Source organism: Plecotus auritus (genome assembly GCF_963455305.1).
Source record: "Plecotus auritus genome assembly, chromosome: 3".
Classification (NCBI taxonomy): Eukaryota; Metazoa; Chordata; class Mammalia; order Chiroptera; family Vespertilionidae; genus Plecotus; species Plecotus auritus.
In genome coordinates, this window is record NC_137772.1 from 113639922 (window position 1) to 113662549 (window position 22628).

Here is a 22628-nt window from a genome sequence, read left to right on the forward strand (position 1 = left end):
GTGATACTTGTATTTCTCTAAATGGCTTACTTCACTTAGCATAATACTCTCCGGGTAACTCTATGCTGTCTCAAGGGTAAGAGATCCTTCTTTTTTACTGCTGCATAGTATTCTATGGTGAAAATGTACCACAGTACTTTTATCCACTTGTCTGCTGATGGGGACTTAGGCTGTTTCCAACTCTTAGCTATTGTAAATAACGCTCATATGAACATAGGGATGCATATATTCTTTCTGGTTGGTGTTTCAGGATTCTTAGGATATATGTCTAGAACTGGGGTCACTGGGTCATATGGCAGTCCCATTGTTTTATTTTTATTTTTTTAGGAACCTCTATACTGTTTTCCATATTCTGCATTCCCACCAACAGTGTACAAGGGTTCCTTTTACTCCAGATCCTTGCCAGCACTTGTTGTTTGTTGACTTATTGATGGTAGCCATTCTGGCAGGTGTGAGGTGGTACCTCATTGTCATTTTAATTTGCATATCTCTGATGATTAGTGATGTTGACATTTTTCATATGTGTTTTAGCCATCTTTATGTCTGCTTTGGAGAAGTGCCTATTTAGGTCTTCTGCCCTTTTTTAATTGGATTGTTTGTCTCTTTTGTTGAGTTGTATGAGTACTTTATATATTTTGGAAATTAACCCTTTATCAGATGTATCATTGCCAAAAATATTCTCCCATACAGTGGGTTCCCTTTTCACTTTTATGCTGGTTTCCTTTGTTGTACAGAAACTTTTTAGTTTGATATAGTCCTATTTGTTTATTTTTCCTTTGTTTTTCTTCCCCTAGGCAATTATATGTGAAAATTCTGTTATGTGAGATGTCTGATATTATGCTGCCTAAGTTTTCTTCCAGGATTTTTATGGTTTTACAACTTACATTTAAGTCTTTTATCTATTTTGAATTTATTTTGTGTATAATATAAGTTGGTGGTCTAGTTTCTTTCTTTCTTTCTTTCTTTCTTTCTTTCTTTCTTTCTTTCTTTCTTTCTTCTTTCTTCCTTTCTTTTTTTTTTCTTTACATATACCTGTCCAATTTTCCCAACACCATTTATTGAAGAGACTGTCTTGAGTCCATTGTATGCTTTTGCCTCCAATATCAAATATTAACTGAGCATAATGGTTTGGGTCAATTTCTGGGTTCTCCGTTTGTTTTTTGTTTGTTTTTTTTTTTTTTTAATTTTGTTATTGATTAAGGTATTACATATGTGTCCTTATCCCTCCATTGCCCTCCCATCCCCCCACTCATGCCCTCACCCCCTGTTGTCTGTGTCCATTGGTTAGGCTTATATGCATGCATACAAGTCCTTTGGTTGATCTGGGTTCTCTGTTCTGTTCCATTGATCTATGTGCCTGTTCTTGTGCCAGTACCAGGCTGTTTTGGTTACAGTGGTTTTGTAGTATAACTTGATATCCAGTATTGTGATCCCTCCAAGTTTGCTTTTCTTTCTCAAGCTTGCTGCTGCTATTCTGGATCTTTTTTGGTTCCATATAAATTTTTGGAGTGTTTGTCTAGATCTGTGAAATATGCCATTGGTATTTTAATAGGGATTGCATTGAATCTATAGATTGCTTTGCATAGTATGGATATTTTAATGATGTTAATTCTACCAATTCATGAACATAGTATATATTTTTCCACTTGCTCATATATTTTTCTATCTCTCTTTTCATCCTCCTGTAGTTTTCTGAGAACAGGTCTCTTACCTCCTTGGTTAAGTTTATTCCTAAATGTTACGTTTGGTGGAGCAATTGAGTTGATAACTTTCCCCCAGGAACTGGCTTTTCAGGACATTTCACTATGGACATTCCTTTTGCTAAAGACCACTTTTCACTAGCGGTGACCACATTCCATTCTCTTCCCTCAGGGTATGCGTAAAGAAGTCTCTGCCCAGAAAAATTCCACAAAAAGTCCTTTAAAAGCCACTGACGCCCCTCACTGGGTGCTGGAGCCACCCAGGCTCAGCCACCTGGTATGTGGATGATCGAATAAATTTGTAATCCCTCACCACTCTGCCCTTGTGTGTTCTTCCTTTAGCGACCTAACATTTGGTGCCATGACATATATGTCCCCTGTTCTCCTCTATAGAAATTTACCACCTTAGACCCCACTTCCCCAGAGGGAGCCCTTCTTCTAAACTACCATTTTATATCTCAATGCCCCCGACATATGCCGCAAACTTCAAAAAATAGATGCAGGTCCACATCCCATTCTGACTTTTTACTCCGGAAGAAGCTCAGGTTTTCAAATTCCTTTTTATATGTCTTGTCTCCTCACCATAATCCTCCTACAGGCAGCTAACAATGAATTCACCATTGAAGGTTTTAGGTCTTTTCAGGTGAAACGGACTTGGGATGATGAGGGAGTCATCAATTCCACTATCTGGGATAGGAAATCCTCTAGTGTCACTCTCTATTTCGATGTCTGTGTGGTCATGGCCCCAGGGTGGTCTAGCTGCGGTGGGTGGCATCAGAGCTATGCCACCAACCACAAATATCTATGTATGAAATACCACCAGAAGGGGGACTGTGACAATGTAGGGGATTTCTACTGTCCATATTGGCAGTGTTCTCACTACCACTCTGGTGCTTTATGTAGCCCGCTAGTAAAACTCAGACCCCCTCTGGACTGTGATCCCCTTACGTGTAATCCTGTCAGCTTTACCATATCAAACCTAGCAGACCCACTCTGGAACCAGGCTCAGCCAGCAGGAATTAGAATAGATGGAGGAGGCAGGGATCCCGGGGGTATAATTGTCTTTATCAAAACCTATATTAATCTCCGACCTATCCCTCCCCCACTAAAGGACATTCTTTCTCACCCCATGAACTCTGGGCCTACTCCTTTAGCCAACCTCATCAACACAACCTTCCATCTACTCTCTAACATCAATCCCTCCTTCTCTACATCCTACTGGATTTGTCTGTCACTAGCTGGAACTCTCATCATAGCTACTCCAATCCCAACCTATTGGACCACTAACTTAACTCTTACCTATACCAAACCTCAACACACCCTATACAACATCTCTCTAATATGGAAAACACTACCTGTTTAACAAATACCTCTGAAACCACTACCTCAGCTACCCCTACACCTTACTACTGTGCACAATCTATAAATTTATCCCCTCCCTTAGCCTGCCCTTCACCAGGTATTTTTCTCCTCTGTGGGACTACAGCCTACGCCTGTGTTCCCCAGGACCTGTCACATTCACTCTGCCTTTATGTCTTCCTAACCCCCAATCTTTCTATTAGAACAGAGTGAGAACTCGAATCCTCTCTTGGTTTTCTCAGACCTCGCCACAAAAGAGCAGCCCTTGTTCCCCTCTTAGTGGGTACGGGAGTCCTCACTGCAGTAGGGACAGGAGTAGGAGGCATTTTCTCCTCTGTTCATTTCTACCACAAATTGTCTGCTGAATTTTCAGAAGATATCTCCATCATTAGCAATTCCCTTGAATCCCTTCAGAGGCAGGTAGACTCCTTAGCAGCAGTAGCCCTACAGAACTGGCGTGCTTTAGATCTCTTGACAGCAGAAAAAGGGGGTACCTGTGTCTTTCTTGGAGAAGAATGCTGCTACTTTGTAAATGAATCAGGACTTGTCAAAGATCACATTAAATCCCTCCAGGACAGGATTGACCAAAGACGATGTAACCAGCTAGAAGGGGGGTATGCCATTTTTGGCTCACTTACCCCATGGCTCCTCCCACTATTAGGCCCACTGGTATTTATTCTTTTAATTTTGCTCTTTGGCCCTTGTCTCATGCACTGTTTCACTAATTTTTTGCAGAACAGAATGCAGGTGTTTGCCAACCAGAAGGTGGGAGAGATCTATCTGGCCTTGAACTCTGAACAGGGACATCTATATCACCAGAATCTTTGAAACCCTGGGTAGATGCCCCTGACAACACCCCCTCTCAGCAGGAAGCAGCTACGGAAGATGGACCTTCGCCCCCTGACCTTGCCCAGACTCTCAAATTTTTTTTACTACTACCAAAAGCCTGGAATGATAGATCCTCCTCCCTTTCCCCAACTGGTGGGTGGAGTATGACATAACCTGCAGCCTGGAAATACCTGGGTGCCTAACCATGTACCTTATATGAACTATACATTGAACCACCAATCAGCACCTGCCAAATACCCTAAGCCCTTGTTCCTAAGTACCTGAGTGCCTAACTATGTACCTTATATGGACCATACATTAAGCCACCAATCAGCGTGCACCAAGTACCCTAAGCCCCCATTCCTCCCCTCAAGAGGAGTGCTCACCTCTGCAAGGTTGCTGCTCTCCCCTTGCGAGATAGCCCCACAGGTCTCTTTCCTCTAATAAAGCCTATAATACCTGGTTTTCAGCTCCTGACTGATCTTTCAATTATCATATGACATACTACTGTGTATTTTTACTTGCGTTTTTGTTTCCTTTCACTATATGTTTGCTCCACAAAGTCAGACATTTTTGTCTCATTTGTTCATTGAAGGATCTTCAGTTCTTAGAATAGAGCCTAGCACCCAGTAGATGAAATAAATTCAGTCCTAACTTCATCATCTTACATGGTTATAGGGTGCTTACTTCTCTTTCCTTAGAGTCTGATGGATTTGATGTTTCTGCCTCTGTTTTTCATGAGAACTTTCTATAGAGAACTGAAAGCCCAGCAAATGGGCCTGTCTAAATCTGGTGACAAGGGAAGGAGATGTATGATGTAGCAGATACCCTGTGCCTGGCCTGTCTAATCACTAGGGGAGGAAAGTGACAGGGAATTTTTGGATTGGAACCAGGATTCTTTGTCCACCAGAGTCAAAGAATGAATCCACGGACAGAGGGTAGTATAGCAAAGGTGGAGATTTATTGAAGAACAAGTACAGACTCCCACTGGAGAGAGGGAAAGAGTCCCACAGAATGGATTCCCATGTGGGGAGGGGAATGGGAATCCATCCCACCCCGTCCCTTCTTCCACAGTTTATAAAGGCTGTAGATCCTGTGTCCTGATATCCCCTCTGATTGGCCACTATCCCCCTTTTTGATTTGGTCACTATAGCAACTTCTGAGCTCAAAGGTCAACCACATGCGCCATGTAATGCCCTCCTTCCTCATTCTTTTCTTTCTGGGCTTTCTTCCTTCTTCTTTATTTTGTAAATATAGACCTTTTTGTAAATATAGACTAGCTCCTTTGTCTTATGTAAATGCAACTGTTGCTGCTCCCTGCACCAGGTTTTCTTGTGTTATGGAAATGTACCTGCTGCTTCCTTGTCTTATGGAAATGTAACTGCAGCTGGCTTCCTTGTGTTATGGAGATGTATCTTCTCCCAGTCTGTAGCCCTAAGATTTTTTCCATGGACCCCAATTCTAAAAATTCCCGAAGCCTGCCTATATTCCTCTAAAATTCCTGTTTCAAAAGAATTCCAAAGAAGTTTGGAGAGAGTTCAAAAGGTAAGAAACTGGGGAGAAATTAAAGCGGAGAGGGCTTATTATGAAGTTTGGAGGCAGGCAAAGTTTGAGTGAAGTACAGAATATAAATAAATTTGATTTTACATATCTGTGTAAAATTGTTTAATAATAATTATTATAGCTATAATTTATTGAATACTTGCTCTGCTCTGGAACTTTATTGTAAATTGCATTACACACAGTATCTCTTATTTTATGTGACACAATGAAGGCTCAAGCTTTGTATAAACTTGCTTGTGTGATGAACGTGAATTCCCTAAATAGAAAGCATAGATTTATTCATCCTGCGGAACAGACTAGTGCTTAAATATGTGCCTTTGAGCCAAAAGAGCAGTGGATTGACGCCATTTTTGTCACTAATTGTGTAACCTGAGCAAATTATTTAAATAAGCTCCAATTTCATCTCCTGTAGAGATAACCGTTGTTCTGAGGGAAGAATTAAATAAGATTGCACGCAAAGCGCTTAACATAGTGCCAGGCACTCAAGTACTGGATAAATGTGAGCTGGGCCTGGGAAGGCGGTACAAGCTGTTGTTTCCTTTCAGTGCCTTTCTTGGTCTGCCCTAATTGCTATTCCTACAAATGCTCAGAAGAGTGAATTAGCTCCATTTCCTTACCGGAATTTCTTCTGTCTGGCCTCTTCTAGGTCTGGTTAGTAAGGGGGCCAACTCATCTCTGAACATAACCTCACCTTTGATATTTCTGGCCTCAAAGCACTGCTGTCACTTTGTTTTCTCCTGGGACAGTGCCTGTTTTGGGGAGCGCGGCATGATGGTGGTTGTAGTCCGAATCTGCCCATTTGCATTACTAGAGCTGGAGCCGAGGGCCGGAAAACTACAACTCCCAGAGTCCCGCGCGCCGCCAAAACCATGCTGCAGAGTCGCGAGAACAGGAAAGATATCGTTTATTCCTTGGGTGACTGGCTCTGTTCTTCGGAAGTAGCATACACTCGCATTCTCCCAGGGCTTAGGTGCATCCGTACACGTTGTGGGGACAGAGAAGCTAGGCCAGGTACTTGAGGCACGCAGCCGTTCTCCACATCGATGTAAACTGGTTCCCCAGGTGCCGGGCGAGCCTAGCTTTAGCCTTAGAATATAGCCCCTTTCTTTTCCTTGTCCAGGACTCGGCCTCGTGAAGGGTTGTGGACAAGGCTGTGAGGACTGCCCACTTCTCCCAGGCCGAATAGGGCTCTCCTGGAGCCCCGGAGAGGGGCCACGTGGACGTCTGTAGAGACAGGCCTCGAACCAGGCTGCTATGAAGAGTGACCCGTCCACAGCTGCAGCCCCACTTAGGGGGGTCGGGGGTGCCCTAAGCGGCAGCGAAACGGTGCGCGTCGTCCTGTCGCCGGCGGCGGCCGAGGCTCTACTGGAGGAGGCGGCCGATCACTTAGTGGTGCACCTGGACTTCCGGGAGGCGCTGCACACCTGCGAGCGAGCCGGCCAGAGCCTGAGCAGCTACGCCCTGGCTGACGGGCCTGTGGGCAAGTACGTGCGGGGCTTGCCTGGGGAGGGATCAGCATTTCGGGAACCTGTCATTCCCAGAATGTACACAGGAAGCCTCTAACAGGCTGATGTGCCTATTCTATAGAGGAGAAAACTGAGCCCCTGAACAGAGCTTAGCCAATTCTTTGCTCCCTGCTCCAGTGTGATGGCGTGTTGGGAAGATAGAATGTGTATTGTATTAAATTATTTCCATAAGCAGGCTCAGTCCTTTCCTAGGTACACTCCCTAAGTTGTTCACGTCTGGCCTTGGCTGATGAGTGGGAATAGGGTTCTGGTCCTGCTGAAGAGCTGGATTAAAGAATCAACCTAGAGAAAAACCTTGCCCTCCACTGCCTTTTCTAATGAATGCTGCTAGCCTCTTCTGGAACTTGAGGACATCATTTCTCTGTGGGTTGTAAAATTGGATTAGATCACACATTAGGTGGTGGGTAGAATAGTCAAAGCTGAGGAGCCCTGGTTGTGATTTTAGGGGTTGTATGGGGGCTTGTTACAGTAAAAGCTGAAGACTGTGATTCCTGGTGCCTGGAGGTACCTCATTGGCTGGCACTAACGCCAGTGGATTCCCTATACCACACTCAGGCTCCATGCCCATTTCTTCACACAGACTGTTAGTTCCAGCTCTCTTTCCACCTACAAACCTGTGTTGCAGGTGTACTTTTCTCTTTCTGGCATACAAAGGGGAAAGTACACCTGCATACAAAGATGTTGGGCAACCAGTGGTCGGCAAACTCATTAGTCAACAGAGCCAAATATCAACAGTACAATGATTGAAATTTCTTTTGAGAGCCAAATTTTTTAAACTTAAACTTCTTCTAAAGCCACTTCTTCAAAATAGACTCGCCTAGGCCATGGTATTTTGTGGAAGAGCCACACTCAAGGAGCCAAAGAGCCGCATGTGGCTCACAAGCCGCAGTTTGCCGACCACTGCCCTAGCCGGTTTGGCTCAGTGGATAGAGCCTCTGCCTACAGACTGAAGGGTCCAGGTTTGATTCCCGCCAAGGGCACATCCCCGGGTTGTGGGCTCATCCCCAGTGGGGGGCGTGCAGGAGGCAGCCAATCAAGGATTCTCTTTCATCATTGATGTTTCTATCTCTCTCTCCCTCTTCCTTCCTCTCTGAAATCAATAAAAATATATTTTTAAAAAATAGATGTTGGGCAAGAGTTGATTTGCCTCTAGGAGGTTTATAGGAACTTTTCATTTCTAGGAGAATGGGCAGTTTTCTCTACATTGGGGCCTATTAGACCAATTGTAATTGTGAGGACACTTTGAATACTAATGGGGAGGATGGAAGTGATGGCTGCTAAATTGGAAGGTGGGGAAGAACAGTCCCAGGGTGGAGGTGTGAATGGAAATGGAGGGGGACTGCTTCTAAACCTGAGTTGGTTTTTCTGCTGACAGTTCCTTAGAGGTGAAATGCTCCCTGTGTGTTGTGGGGATCCAGGCCCTGGCAGAAATGGATCGGTGGCGGGAAGTTATTTCCTGGGTTCTTCAGTATTACCAGGTCCCTGAAAAGCTACCCCCCAAAGTCCTGGAGCTGTGGTAGGTCCTTGTTACTGACTCATTGGATCATTCCAGAAATGAAGACTTTTGTTCTCTTCTGAATCAGTGCCTAATATCTCCTCTTCCACATTCCCTACTATTTTCCTCCAAATCTGATTTTTTTTTCAGACCTCAAAACAGCACTAAAGGATGAGGAAGGAGGGATTTAGGAGTGGGTCAAAGGAAAGAGGAAGAGTAGAGGATACTGGGAATAGGAGATGTAAAATGGGATGACAGAGTGGAGTGTCATAGTGGAAGAGAACTTTTTCTACTTTCTAGGAATTCCTAATTCTTTCAATGTCAGCATTCCATAAGGAAGGGCTGGAGGACACAGGGGAGGAGTTGGATAAGAGAGTATAGTGGTCATGAGAATGAACCAACTGTGGAACACTGACTGTTCGTTGTTTTTTTTTTTTTTTTTTTGGGGGGGGGGGATTGTATTATTTTGGGCTGCAGTGTTCTTTTATACAGCAAAATGCAAGAGCCTGGAGCCATGCTGGAAGCGGCCAGTGCCTGGATCCAAGACCCAGACAATCAGGGCCTTCCAGAATACAGAGCCTTGGCAGAACTTTACCTGCAGCAGGTGCTACTGCCTCTGGGCTGCTTGTCGGAGGCTGAGAAGCTAGTGGTGGGCTCTGCAGCCTTCAGTGAGGAGCAGCGGCTGGATGTACTCCAGGTCATCAGCATAGCAAGGCAACGGCAGAAACATGAACACTCTGACTCTGAGGAGGACCAGAAGCTAAACCAGGAAGGTAGGATATTATCCTTCTGTGGCTTCTTTAAAGTGTAGTTGTGGGCTTTCCTCTGGACCTTGGGGTCCATCATGACATTCCTGGGAGCTTGGGAGCAATTCTTTCTATGAGTAACTCCCAAATCACAATCGGAAACCGGTTGAGTTGCTTAGAAAGTCCAGACATGCTGAAGTTGGTAGTGGAAAGAAAATCTTCATATGGGAATGTGTTGCTGGGTCTCAAGACCTTGATTCTTTTCTCCTAAAAGTCACCATCTCCTTGGGGTCCTCTCATTAGATCTCTTGCCTGTACTATACTGGGCTAGGTAGGATGTTATTCCTTTAAATGCTAGTGCAAATGTAGACACAGCTGAGGTATGCTTGGGGATAGCCAAAAGATAATGAGAAACTAACATGATAACTTGGTAACTTGACTTATGAGGTAAAAATTACTTATCTTCAGTTAGGGTGCCTCTGCTCAATCTCCCATCTGCCTCACTCACCAGACCTCTTGGGTGTCTTTTCCAGTGATTGATGTCCACCCCCTTCATGGACAGCCCACCTCTGCACATTAGAGTGCAGATTTAGAAACTGGCTTCTGTAGAGAAACCACTTCAGGACTCAACACCACACACCAGGCTAGCATCATACAAGAGGAACCTGCAAAGGGGTGGGTTTGGGTGTTGATTTGTTACAAAGGGACTTAAAGGTTCCTCTACTCCAGACCCTTCCCCTGGTTCTTTAATCCTTTTCATCTCCTTTTCCTTGAGTGATCTAGACTTCTAGACTGTACATAAATACGTTTAAGTGCAGAAATTCACTATCTTCTAAAGCAGCTCATTTTATCAATGGCAGTTCTGTAAGGAAATTGTTCTTTATCATGAATTTCAGTCCCCCCTCCCCGCTCTTGGTGGTTTCTAATGTATTGGTCATAATATATAGAATAGGTTGAGTCCCTTTTTTCCCCCCACAAGAGTCTTCTCCTGCAGCTGAAGACTGTAATACTGTTGTCTTAAGTGTTGTTGTGTATGCGTGTGTGTGTGTGTGTGTGTGTGTGTGCGCGCGCGCGCTAAAGAGCATGAACCTGCTGAGACAGGATCACTTTTTTGCAAACAGGACATGTTGGCTTCAGGGATTACCTATGGCCCCCCAAGCCCTCTGCCCCTCCACCCATGGGGAGGAGGGGGCAGAAAGGGGTTTGATGGCAAATTCAGAGTGTTCTATCAGGACTGGGCACCACTTGTTCTTAGGTTGGTAATGTTCATGTTTATATTCATAATCCAGGACCTTTGAATTCTTCACTATGTGTGGTAAGTGCCCTTCATTTTCCTGCATTATTGTGATAATCAAGACGTATTGTTCTGCGTAACTCTATGCATATATCTTAGGCTAAAATATAAATAATGTTATAAAATATGATATTTAGAAAAACACCAAATATGCCAGATTTTCCTAACTGAGTAGATGTGGTCTGTCAAAGTCCTCCCCTAAGGAAATGATAGTCTGGTGATATAGTCCTTAAAACATTGTTGGAGCTTCGGAATCTCCTTTAGAACCACTTAATGAATTACATGAGTTATAAAATTACCTTTTATTCAACTCTTATAATCAAGCTCAAAGCTCAGATTTAGGGAATCTGGTTCCTGTGACTTACCTTACAGTTATGCTCTGTCTCCCTGACCAGACTCCTCCCACAAGTTTCTGTCACTACTGATGTTGCTTCGCCGGCTTTGGGACTCTGCAGTGAGCCACTTCGTTTCCCTGCCCTTCAAAAAGAGCCTCCTGGCCACCTTGATTCTCTGCCTCTTGGTGGTGAGGTTTGATCCAGGTGAGTGATGAAGCCTACCTCTCCTTCTACCCTTCCTGGAGAAGGGGCAGTTGACAAGGGCTGGGCCTGTGGGAGCCCTCTTGGGGATGGAGGTACCTCTTGTGCCATTTCTTTGAGTCTCTTCTATAAGGAAGAATTGCTGGACCTGAGCAGGAGCTGGCCCAGCCCACCTAGGAGAGACTAGTGCTGTGGTCTATGAGAGCAGTCTAGAAAAAGTCTACCCTGCTGATTCTTGAACATTGAGTTTGAGTCATTATCATCTACTTTATCATGTACTTTATGCAGGATTGAACTCTGAATAGAACCTCAGAGTTAAAAAAAAAAATCTTCCTCATCACATGTTTAAAAAACTGTGTTAATTTAAAACATATTAAATTGTAAATGAAATACTTATACATTTAAAAATGTGGAAAATAGGAAAATGTAAAGAAGAGAACAAATCACCTGTAAGTCTGCTATTATAATGGTTATACTTTCAGCGTTTTTTCTATGTATAGACATATGTGGATATAAGTAAATTTTGCATATGATAAGTATTTTTTGAAACATGGCCTTAAATGGCTAAATAATATTCCAATTTACAGAAAGTCCATAATTGATTTTAACAACTCCCCATTGCAGAACATTTTGATTATTTCGTATTCTGTTTTCTGCAGTGCTGTAAAGCAGACTTGAGCTCCCTAAGTACTATTTGGGAACAACCTTGGTTATTTCCTGAGGATTAATTCCTCAGACATGTAAGCACTGGGCCAAAGGATAGGAGTTCACGCTTTTAGATTTTTTTTCCTCTATGTGAGTTATGTCTAATCTCTACTCTTCTCATGAATTTAGACTTAGAATACAATTATATAATTTTCAAAACTGAAGGAAAAACTGGAAACCCTTATTCCAGTACTTTTATTTCTTTTTTCTTTCTTTTCGGATTGAGAAACTTGAGAACCACAGAGAAAAGTTACTAGCCCAGGATCACACACACAATTTGTCTTTCAAACTGCCAGTTTTTTATTTAATTTTTAGGTTTCCATTTCCCCCATTTCCCTTTCTCTAATTCAGTGAGCTTTTTTTTTTTTTTGTATTGCTCAAAGTTGTCTTTTTCACCCCTTTGCTGAACACTGAGCAGGAATTCCCTCCGAATAGCTCTGTATACTTTGGAAAAGAATCACTAGTTAGCCTCAGGTAAGCTAAGATAGTTTGTATTCATTCTTATCTATCCTCTGACTTTTTAAAAATTTATCTTTATTGACCCACTGTGTCCTGCTCCCACCCCCTCCCCAGGCCTTCACCCTTATCTGTCCATGGGTTGGCTTTAGCTCAAGCAGTTACTTCATCATGGCAGACACTATCCTCTGACTTTCTCCATTGTTCCAGAGACTTGATAAAAATTTAGGAAAATTTTTATGTTTTTTTAAGCCCTTTCATTTCATAAACCCTGGTCTCCTAAGTGCAGATGGCAAGAGGCCATTTGAGCTTGCTGTTCGCAAAGCTGCTCAGACTTCTTCAGAAGTGCCCTGGCTGATGGTCCTGACCTTCAGTGGTAGTCATGACTCATTATAGTGGTGGTGTTATGGGAAAGGAGGACTCATGAATGGGCTGCAATTTGACCTCCATAGAAAGGATATACAGAAGGTAGTCTGTCAATAGCTTTCTTAAAAAATAACATTTTCCTTTTCAAGAAAGAAAAAAAAAATCAGTTAAAATATCAGGAATTCAGCCCTGGCTGGTGTGGCTCGTTGGTTGGAGCATACTGAAAGGTGGCAGGTTTGATTGTCGGTCAAGATACATACCCAGGTTGAGGGTTTGATCCCCAGGCACGCTCAGGAGGCAACTGATCAATGTTTCTCTCTCTCTCTCTCTCTTCCTTCCTCTATCTAAAATAAATTTAAAAAATTAAAAACAAATCAGGAATTCAAATAATGAAAAACAAACCAACTCAGCTTTAAGTCCAAAGAGGTGAATTTTGCTTTAATTTCAGTGTATTTAATATGATAAAAATAGGTAATACTGTCACATGGCTCCAAATTTAAAAGATATAGAAATGAATTGTAGTAAAAGTCTCTTCCCAAATTCAACTCACCAGAAGCAGTCACATTAGCTGTTTTTTGGTTGTCAAAAAGGTAAAACAGCCCTGACTGGTTTGGCTCAGTGGATAGAGCGTCGGCCTGCGGACTGAAGGGTCCCAGTTCGATTCCAGTCAAGGGCATGTACCTTGGTTGCGGGCACATCCCCAGTGGGTGGTATGCAGGAGGCAGCTGATTGATGTTTCTCTCTCATCGATGTTTCTAACTATCTCTCCCTCTCCCTTCCTCTCTGTAAAAAATCAATAAAATATATTTTTTAAAAAAGATAAAACATAATATATTTGAATCTTTTTCTCCGCAAATTTAAGATCATTGTAATCCAAGTGAAGAAAGTATATTTCAGAGAATATGTCCTAGAGAAAGTGGAATTCTTTATTGTTGAGGAAATAACATTAAGCATCAAAATATGCTTCCAAAAGAATCCTTATGTTCCCAAGTTGGTAGAGTTCCTGAGGGATGGGAAATGGGACTAAGTGAAGAGGAGGGGAGTGAAGGAAGGTACATTGACAATAATATTCTTTTCCCTGCAGCATCTCCTTCTTCCCTGCCCTTCCTCTGCAAGCTGGCTCAGCTCTTCCATTGGATCCGGGAGGCTATGTTTTCTTCTCTCTACTAGCTCTCCATCCGTGACTGAGTGGTCTTTCCCATTCACCTCAGCCTCTCCACTCCCCACAGCAGAATAACTCATCCATGGCACCAATTTCCTGTTGCTGGCTGGGCCCCTATGGGAGTGGGGCCAGCATAATTCTAGGAAGAGCTAATCTAATCACATGAACTGTCTTGACTGGTGTCAGGTCATATGGAAACAAAGTGGGGCCAAAGGGCACAAGTCCTCCAGAACAGTTCCCTCTTATACCCAGAGATGCTTTGTTAAGGAGGAGTTTGGGAATGGAGAGTGTGTCTATGAAACATTCCATCTTCTTGGCAAAGGCAAGGGGTTGATTTTTTAGTCATGGTGTGAATGAAGCCCTTGAACATCTTACCCTTGGACCAGGCCTTTAGTTAGACAGAGTGCCACCTGAGAGGGCCTCTTCTTTTCTCTCTTATGCTCCTCTTCATGGTTCTGGCCTGATTGTTTATCTGTACACAATTTCCATGGTTTTGCAATGGACTCGAAACAGCCTGGGCCCAATCTCTATTCAGACCAGGGCATGACTTTCAGAACCACCCAGGTGATAACTGAAAACAAAATGAGTCTGCTTCGCTCTTCTCACTGGGTAAAGTGATCTTGCTTGGTGCTTCTTGGGCTTCAGCTCAGTTTTCCAGGCGGTCGGTGGCCAGCCCCTGTTTTGTTACACTCATTATTGCTGCCGTCTCTTTCCCTCTTGTCAAGCCCTTCCCCTGCCATGCAGTAGTATTTTTGTGCTTTGTCTAATGGCTTATTCACCAGTTCTGCCTGAATCCTTGCTTTCTGGTAGACACTTGCTGGTTTCCCCCTTTCTATATCCTATTCTAATTATAATTTATTATTTGTATAATGCAGATGTTTTTCTGCTTGTTGTGGCCTTGAAAAGTAGGCCAACCCTTAGAGGCTGATGATCTGAAAATGGAACTGGGTAATCAGGGGAGCTGGAAGGGATGTGCGTAGAGGGCTGGGGAGAAGGGAGACATGGGATTTGCAGGCAGTGAACAATTTATTCCTTGTTAGAGGGAGGAGATTTGGAGTCTCAGAATTTGAGCAACTGAAAATATTTCAGCATTTTCTGTCACTGGCCACAAGAATCTTACGTGTTTCTGTGCAAGTAAATGTAAAATACTACTGTGCCATCAAGATTATGCAAGGTTTTCCAGCAGGAGCTGGCCAAGCAAACCATCCTCTGCCAGGAACTCTGTCAGTGCTGATGCCAAGAATAAAGGAGGTGCTTTTTGCTTTTTGTGCGTTGATTTTCAAGAATTGCAAGTCAACAACTTCTGTTTAGTAACATGGGTAGAGTAAGTAAACTTCACAGGTCATTGGGAGATAAGTCTCTAGATGTGATCCAACTCTAGGAAACAAATCTTAGCCTTTACACATGGACTTTTAATAGAGTTAACAACCCTAGGAGAGGAAGGGAGACAGATAAGCTTTGAGATCTCTCCTTTAGAATGATTTCTTAAAATGAAAATCTGGTCCTGTTCACTACCCTAGACAAAATTTTTAAGGTTTCCCATGGCCCATAGGATAAAACCTACATTCTTCCTCATGGAATTTCAGGCCCCTTATGCACTGGTTTTGGCTCACACTTCCACTTTAATATGGGGCCTCTATTTCTTATGCACACTGCCCTCTAGCTGCCCCACCAACTAGTTTTCTGAACACTGCATGCTCCTTCACACTTCTGCTGTTCTCTGTGGAAGGTCCATTTCCCTCCCCCCTTTACACCTGATGAGCTCTTCAACCTTCCAGACTCACACAAGGTTACCCCTGGGAATCTTTTCTTAATGTCCCCTACTTCCAGCCCCTATTTCATGTCCTTTCTGTGGTAGTGACTCCGTGGACTCATAGCTGTGACATTTTTTGTTGCCTCCAGGACCATGAGATCTTTAAAGCTGGGAAGTATGGTCAATGCCATGTTTCAGAGTCAGGTTTGGATCCTCATTCCACTACTCTCTGGTTGTGTGACTGTTGAAAAGTGATCGAACCTCTCTCAGCCTCAATGTTCTCATTTATAAGTGAGTTCTTATCTCACTTGGAATGAATAATTGAGATCCTACTTATGAAGTGTTTAACATGTCATCCTGACCCAAGTGAGAGCTCTCCTGAAGGGTAACTGCATCTCCATTGCCCAGCCAAGTGCCTAGGAGTTAGGTGTTCAGACATATTTAAAGGAATGAGTTGATATAACTGATATGATAGGAGCTCTGTGTGCTTTTGGGGTTTGTATTGTGAAAACCTTGAGTATAAAGAAGACCTGACCATGCCCAACTCATTTTTTGTCTCTCCCTGAAGTTCCCCATTATTGTTCTTGCAGCCTCCTAGGTTCTCTATTTTGTGTTTGTCCTGAACTCTGCCCTCCTACCTTCCTAGTCAGAGAAGGAACTCAGACCAGAACTTCTCTGATGATTTTGATTTTTCTCAGGATGCAGGCTAGCACTCATGTCAGTCTTCAGCTCTGGGCTTAACAAGGTCAGGAGTGAAAGGAGGACTTCCTCTTAGACTTATACCTGTGCTGCCAGTATGGTAGCCATTAGTCATGTGTGGCTCTTGAGCATTTGAAATGTGGCTGGTCCAAATCAATATGTTCTTTAAATGTACAATACACACTAACTTTTGTAGACTTAGTACTAAAAAAAGAATGGAAACTCAATTTTTATATTGATTGCATGTTGAAATGATAATGTTTTGGAAATATTGGGTTAAATAAAAATCTATTATTAAAATTATTTTCACTGTTTCTTTTTACTTTTTTTGTGGGGCTACTAGAATGTTTAAAATTACATGTGGCTTACATTATATTTTTCTCAGACAGTACAGTTCAACACACCTAGTACATCAAGTTCAGAGGGGATGGAACTTAGAAAAGCAGCATTGTATGGTGGAATATTGCAGGATGGAAAGATCAACTGTTATAGCACCTTTTTTTTTTAATGTAAGTTAAGGAAGTTGAGACTCAGAGAGGTGAATTGATTTGCCCCAAGTCACATAGGCTGAATAAGACCAAGGACACATGACCCTCAAGCCTAGTGTTCCTTGCACTGCACCGTGATTCTGCCTCACTTCCCTAAAATCACTTGCTCTTTGGCTGATGCTCACTGTTAATTAATATGCAGGTGTACCTGGGAGGGGTAACTTCTGCTAGAGCTAGTTGATTAGTTCTACATGGTTCTGAGAGAATATAACATAGAACAGATATTTTAAAATTTAGGTATGCTGAGGAGAGCCAGAATGGGTAATACTTTTCTGTGGTCAGATGGGAGGCTGGGGAAGATGGCATGGGGTGGGGAGGAGAAATTAGGCTACTGTGGGCAATCATGGGTGGAAGTAGGGGGGCAGTAAAACAGATAGTGCTAGTGGAGGATGTAGGGTTCTGCTTCTAGAAAGGGGTTAGAAGGGACCAAAAAGTAGTTTATAGCTTTGTGCAGGTGATCTCCATTCTATTGCATGTATGTGTTAATGCCCCTGCTTCCAGCCCCTATTTCATGTCCTTTCTGTGGAAGTGACTCCATGGCCTCATAGTTGTGACATTTTTGTTGCCTCCAGGAACCGTGAGTTCGTTGAAGCTGGGAAGTATGGTCAATGCCATGTTTAAGAGTCAGGTTTGGATCCTCATTCCACCACTTTCTGGTTGTGTGACTGTTGAAAAGTGATCAAACCTCTCTCAGCCTTAGTGTTCTCATCTGTGACTGAGTTCATACCTCACTTTGGATTAGTAATTGAGATCCTACCTATGAAGTATATGTAGACTGTTTAAAAATATATTGAAAAATATATGGTACAGTCCACCTGTACCATATGGATGAGCGTCGACCTATGAACCACGAGGCCACCGTTCAATTCCCGGTTGGGGCACATGCCCGAGTTGCAGACTCAATCCCCAGTGGGGGGCGTGCAGGAGGCAGCTGATCAGTGATTCTCTCTTATCATTGATGTTTCTCTTTCTCCCTTCCCTTCCTTTCTCTGAAATCAATAAACATATATTAAAAAAATATGGTACAGAATTCAAAAGTTTCAAAAGGGTATTCATAGAAAGAAAGTATTTTTTTTTCTACCTCCATTCCATATCCCCCAGTTTCCTACCCAGAGTCCTCCACTGTTGTCAGTTTGTTTACCCTTCCAGAGCTAATCTCTGAAATTAAGCTTTTCTTTCTCTTACATAGATGATTGGATACTATGCACATTATGCACTCTGTCACACTTTTAAAAAGTTAATTTTGGGTAGACTGTTTCTTATCAGCTCATGTAGAATTGTCTCATTCTTACTAGCTGTGAGGTATTCCATTGTGTGGTTGGATCACAGTGTATAAGCCCCATGCCCATTCCCTTTTTTACCATATTAAAAGCTCTCTACCCTTTCCTAAGCTTAGAAGCACATAACCCCCGAGTTTAAGATAACAGGTAATGGTAATGGTCATGCCTCTTTCCTCTTACTTCCTGGCAAACATAGAGCAGTCTGTATAGCTTGCCTGGTAACTACCATAGCCACAGTGGAGAGATAAGAGCAGGCCTTTCACACTCTGGACATTCAATATTTTCTAAATGTAGAATGGCATTAAAGCATCCTCTGCTATCTGGTTAAATCTGCCAAAAGAAATGGCATAAAGAGGAAGGCCTGACATGAATTGCAAATTGGGCAACTATCTACTACCTCACCCTCTTTTCCTATCTTGCATAGGAAAGCCTCTGGGCTAAAGGACTTTTATTACCGAAACCCACAGGTAGGGCCTGTTATAATCTGGTGCTCTTATTCTCTGGCTTCCTTAGGCAAGCTTCCTGCAGGCTGGCCAAGGCCTTGCTCACCACCCTGCTGTAGCACTTCTATAGAACTTAATTCATGGAGTGTTTGAAAGAAAAAGTTGGGCCCTTTTCTCCCTATGGAAATCTTAGTATATGGACTGGGAAGAAGCAAAATTAAAGGCAATGGGCATATTGTCTCTAGCAATCTATGAAATCCATCTCTGTGCAGGGATCTAGACATTGTTTGCCAGCCTCTAGGTCTCTTGATAAAACAACATATATTTTTCTTATCTTAAAGCAATGCATATATATTTTAGAAAATATTTTAAAAATATGGGACTTGTGATCCTACCCCTCAGAGATAAGCATTGTTAATATTGGTTGATTATCTTTCAGTTTTAATTTTTTTAAACATCAAAACTTCTTGGTAGCCCAGGAGTTTGAGAACTTGTAAAAAATAACAGTTTGCAGACAGACTGGTATGTGCATGAGATGAATTAGCTGGCTCCATGAGGAGTCCTCTTCTAGAGAAAGTGGGGATGATCTAGGAGAGGGGAAAGCAGGGACTGTGCAGGTTATTCTTTTCTGTGGTGGCTGCAGAGCTTGAGGTGTCAGTGAGTGCTGGGGAGTCCATAGTGCTCATTTTACCAACAGGGCCAGGTCTCAATAGTGAGATTTTATGACCCACTTCTAATTTTAATACTGACCCAAGCTCATATTTGTGTGTGTGTGTGTGTGTGTGTGTGTGTGTGTGTGTTTTATGTCTGAAACATTGTTTTTCTTTTCCTTCCATAGTATGTCAGGTTACATCTATCCAGATTCTTAGAAAAATAATGACTGAGTTGAGAAAACGAATTTATGTTGGCTCTACTGCACTGCCATATGCATTTTAAATGACCCAGAGGAATTATCTGCATTAGTAAAAATGGATTATTAATTATGTCTTGTAATTTAATAGTTGCGGACTTTTTTAAATTTAATTTAATTTTTTTTATAATACAAATTTTTTTTGTGTTTTTTTTTTTTTTTTTTTTTTTTGTTTAAAGTATTACATATGTCTCCTTTCTCCCCCATTGACCCCTCCCCAGCCACTTCTACCCCCCAGGAGAAGCCCTCACTGTCCCAGTGTCTGTGTTCATTGGTTATGCTAATACGCGTGCATATAAGGCTTTTGGTTGATCTCTTACCCAGCCCCCCTCCCTCCCCCCACCTCACCCCCCCCCTCCCCGCCTTCCCTCTGAGGTTTGATGGTCTGTTTGGTCTTTCTCTGTCTCTGGATCTATTTTTGTTCATCACTTTATGTTGTTCATTATATTCTACAAATGAGTGAGATGATGTGATATTTATCTTTCTCTGATTGCCAAGCTCATATTTAACACTCTTCCCCAGCTGCTATTTTCAAGAGCCTCTTTGAAACTTTTAACATTCCCTTGTCACTTTTGAACTATCTGAGATGGGGACTGACAGCATAAGATAATATTTGGAGACTTGATGATTTTGATTAGTAATTGAGTTCCTACTTTGTTTTTGATTGAAAAACAAAAGGATTTTTGCAGAAGTATGTCAGTACAGAAAAAAGTCACTTTAACAATAACATCTGGCGAGGATGTGGAGAAAAGGGAACCCTTGTGCACTGTTGGTGGGACTATAAACTTATATAGCCACTATGGAAAACACTATGAAAGTTCCTCAAAAAAATTAAAAGTAGAACTACCTTATGACCCAGCAATCCCACTTCTGAGTATCTGAAGAAATCAAAAACACTAATTTGAAAAGATATATGAATTCCTATGTTCATGTAGCATTTTATATAATAAAAGCCCTAAGGGTGTAACAACTTGAATGACAACCAGGGGAGATGCTCAACCCAGGAGGAGTGGGAGGAGGGCGCAGTGAGGCCTGGAGGCGCATGCTATGGCCCAGGGATCCCAGGAACCGCAAGCCCAGAGCTTTCCAATAAAAAAAATAAATTGGGAAAAACAAACAAACAAACAAAAAAATAGCTGACGCTGCCACCCTGGGAAGAAGGGCTCCAGGAGGAAAAGACTTCCCTCGCCCCGCTTGGCCTGGCTGACGTGCTGCAGGCTGGCAGGGACTCATCACTGACTTGCAGGAAGCACAGCCCCTCCTACTCCAAAGCCTGTCGCACCAACTGCTGCTCCCTGTCCAGCTCCAAGGCAGATGCAGCTCTGCTGGGCCACCTTAGCTCCCACTTTAAGCTACTGGCTTCCTGCCCGCCCCTTCGCATACTACGCTCGTTTGGGGGCGTGGCTTCATCCCTCCCCCACCCCCCAGCCAATAGCGCCACAGCACAGCCAGAGAGTGGCAGGACACAGCCACCAGAGCTGGCTGGGCATTGATTTGGCCCTGTGACTGACATCCATGTGCAGTTACACTGAATGTTTACATTTGTAGGGAAGCAGGGCAGCCTGTTTCTGCTGCCAGCGTCACCTTCTAGACTAAGAAAGGCCTGCTGATCTCCATGTTTCTCCTCTCGTCTGGAATCAAAACCTCTTGGGGATGAATGATTCCAGCAATGGCCCCAAAACATACTTGGTGTCACTGTCACAGACATTCTCAGTCATTATAGCCTGTTCCTCAGCCCACAGTGCCCTGCTCCACCCACTGCCACTCCTCACCTGTCACCCCCTGAGGACCACCTTACATTATCCTATCTGAAATGTGAGCAAGATTTCAAATATCCCCTTGTCAATAGCTCCCTTGTCCTACCTTTCTTCCTCTAAAAACCTTGCATTTTAAAAATATCTATTTGATTGATTTCGGAGAGGGAAATAGAGATAGAAACATCAATGATGATAGAGAATCATTGATTGGCTGCCTCCTGCACATTCCAAACTGGGGATCGAAACTTTCCCTGGCTCTTCCCCCCATCCCTTTCTTGGCCAGCAGGTCCCCAGTGGTGGTGTGGCACTGAGGGAAGGAGAGGGGAGAGGCAGGGAACCTTGGGGTGGCAGGACACCGAGGGCCGTGTCGGCATCTGGCGTCTGTTCCTTCTGCACCCAGCCTGGCCACCGTCACCTCCTCTCCCAACCCCGCCTGGGCCTCTGGGCCCTGATCACCTGTCAGGCCTAGGGACCCCACCCGTGTATGAATTTCGTGCACTGGGCCTCTAGTTATTTATAATAGCCAAGATATGAAAGAAATCTGGGTGTCCATTGATAGAGAAATAGGTAAAGAAGGTGTGATATATACACATACACACACAATAAATATTATTCAGCAATAAAGAAGAATGAAATTTTGCCACCTGCAACAACGTGGATGGACCTAGAAGGCAATATACTAAGTGAAATAAGTGAGACCGAGAAAGACAAATACAGTAAACCCTTGATTTTGTGGACATTGATTTAACGGACTTTGGATTTAATGGGACAAAATTTCTGGCCCATATGTCATATGTAAAAATTAACACCCCATTAAATTTATTTAAAAATATTTTTATTGATTTCAGAGAGGAAGAGAGAGGGAGAGAGATATAGAAACATCAGTGATGAGAGAGAATCCCTGATTGGCTGCTTCCTGCATGCCCCACACTGGGGATTGAGCCCACAACCCTGGCATGTGTCCTAACCAGGAATTGAACCATTACCTCCTAGTTCATAGGTCGATGTTCAACCATTGAGCCACACCAGCCCGGCCACCCTATTAGTTTTAAAATGCTTTTAAGCAAGATTTGCTTATAATTAAGTCAACAGGTTATTTTTGTAATTAATTCACTGTTTTTTAAAAATTATTTTTATTTTAAAAAAGTTTTCATTGTTGAGAGTATTACAGATTTCCTCTCTCTTTCTCCCCATTGCTCCCCTCCACCCAGGTCCCACCCTGCTCCAGCCCTTCACCACCCCACCATCTGCGTCCATAGATAATGCAAATATGCACATAAGAACTTTGGTTAATCCCTTCACTCTGAGATTCATCAGTCTGTTTCAGGTATCCATGCCTCTGATTCTATTTTATTTCTCAGTTTATTTTGTTCATTAGATTTCCGTAGTTTTTTTTGAATTTTATTTTTTTATTTAGAAAATACCTTTATTGTTGAAAGTACTACATATGTCCCCATCCCCCCCCATATTGATCTCCTCTACCTAAACCCATCCCCCACCCC

At 42.9% G+C, this 22628-nt stretch overlaps 1 protein-coding gene across 5 annotated transcripts in view; it reads left to right on the forward strand.

The window, feature by feature from the left end:
* Positions 1-6340: 6340 nt before the first annotated feature.
* Positions 6341-22628, forward strand: part of LOC308243371 (tubulin alpha-8 chain) — a 68485-nt gene continuing 52197 nt past the window's right edge. For 2 of the 5 annotated variants that reach the window (XM_080658671.1, XM_080658673.1), the window contains exons 1-4: positions 6341-6934; positions 8352-8492; positions 8949-9244; positions 10907-11050. In XM_080658671.1, coding sequence (XP_080514797.1) covers positions 6705-6934; positions 8352-8492; positions 8949-9244; positions 10907-11050 — 811 coding nt within the window. In that variant the 5' untranslated portion in view covers positions 6341-6704. Of the gene's footprint in view, positions 6935-8351; positions 8493-8948; positions 9245-10906; positions 11051-13658; positions 16492-22628 lie in introns of those variants that run through there. The other 3 variants (XM_080658680.1, XM_080658679.1, XM_080658674.1) reach the window with 3 other exon arrangements.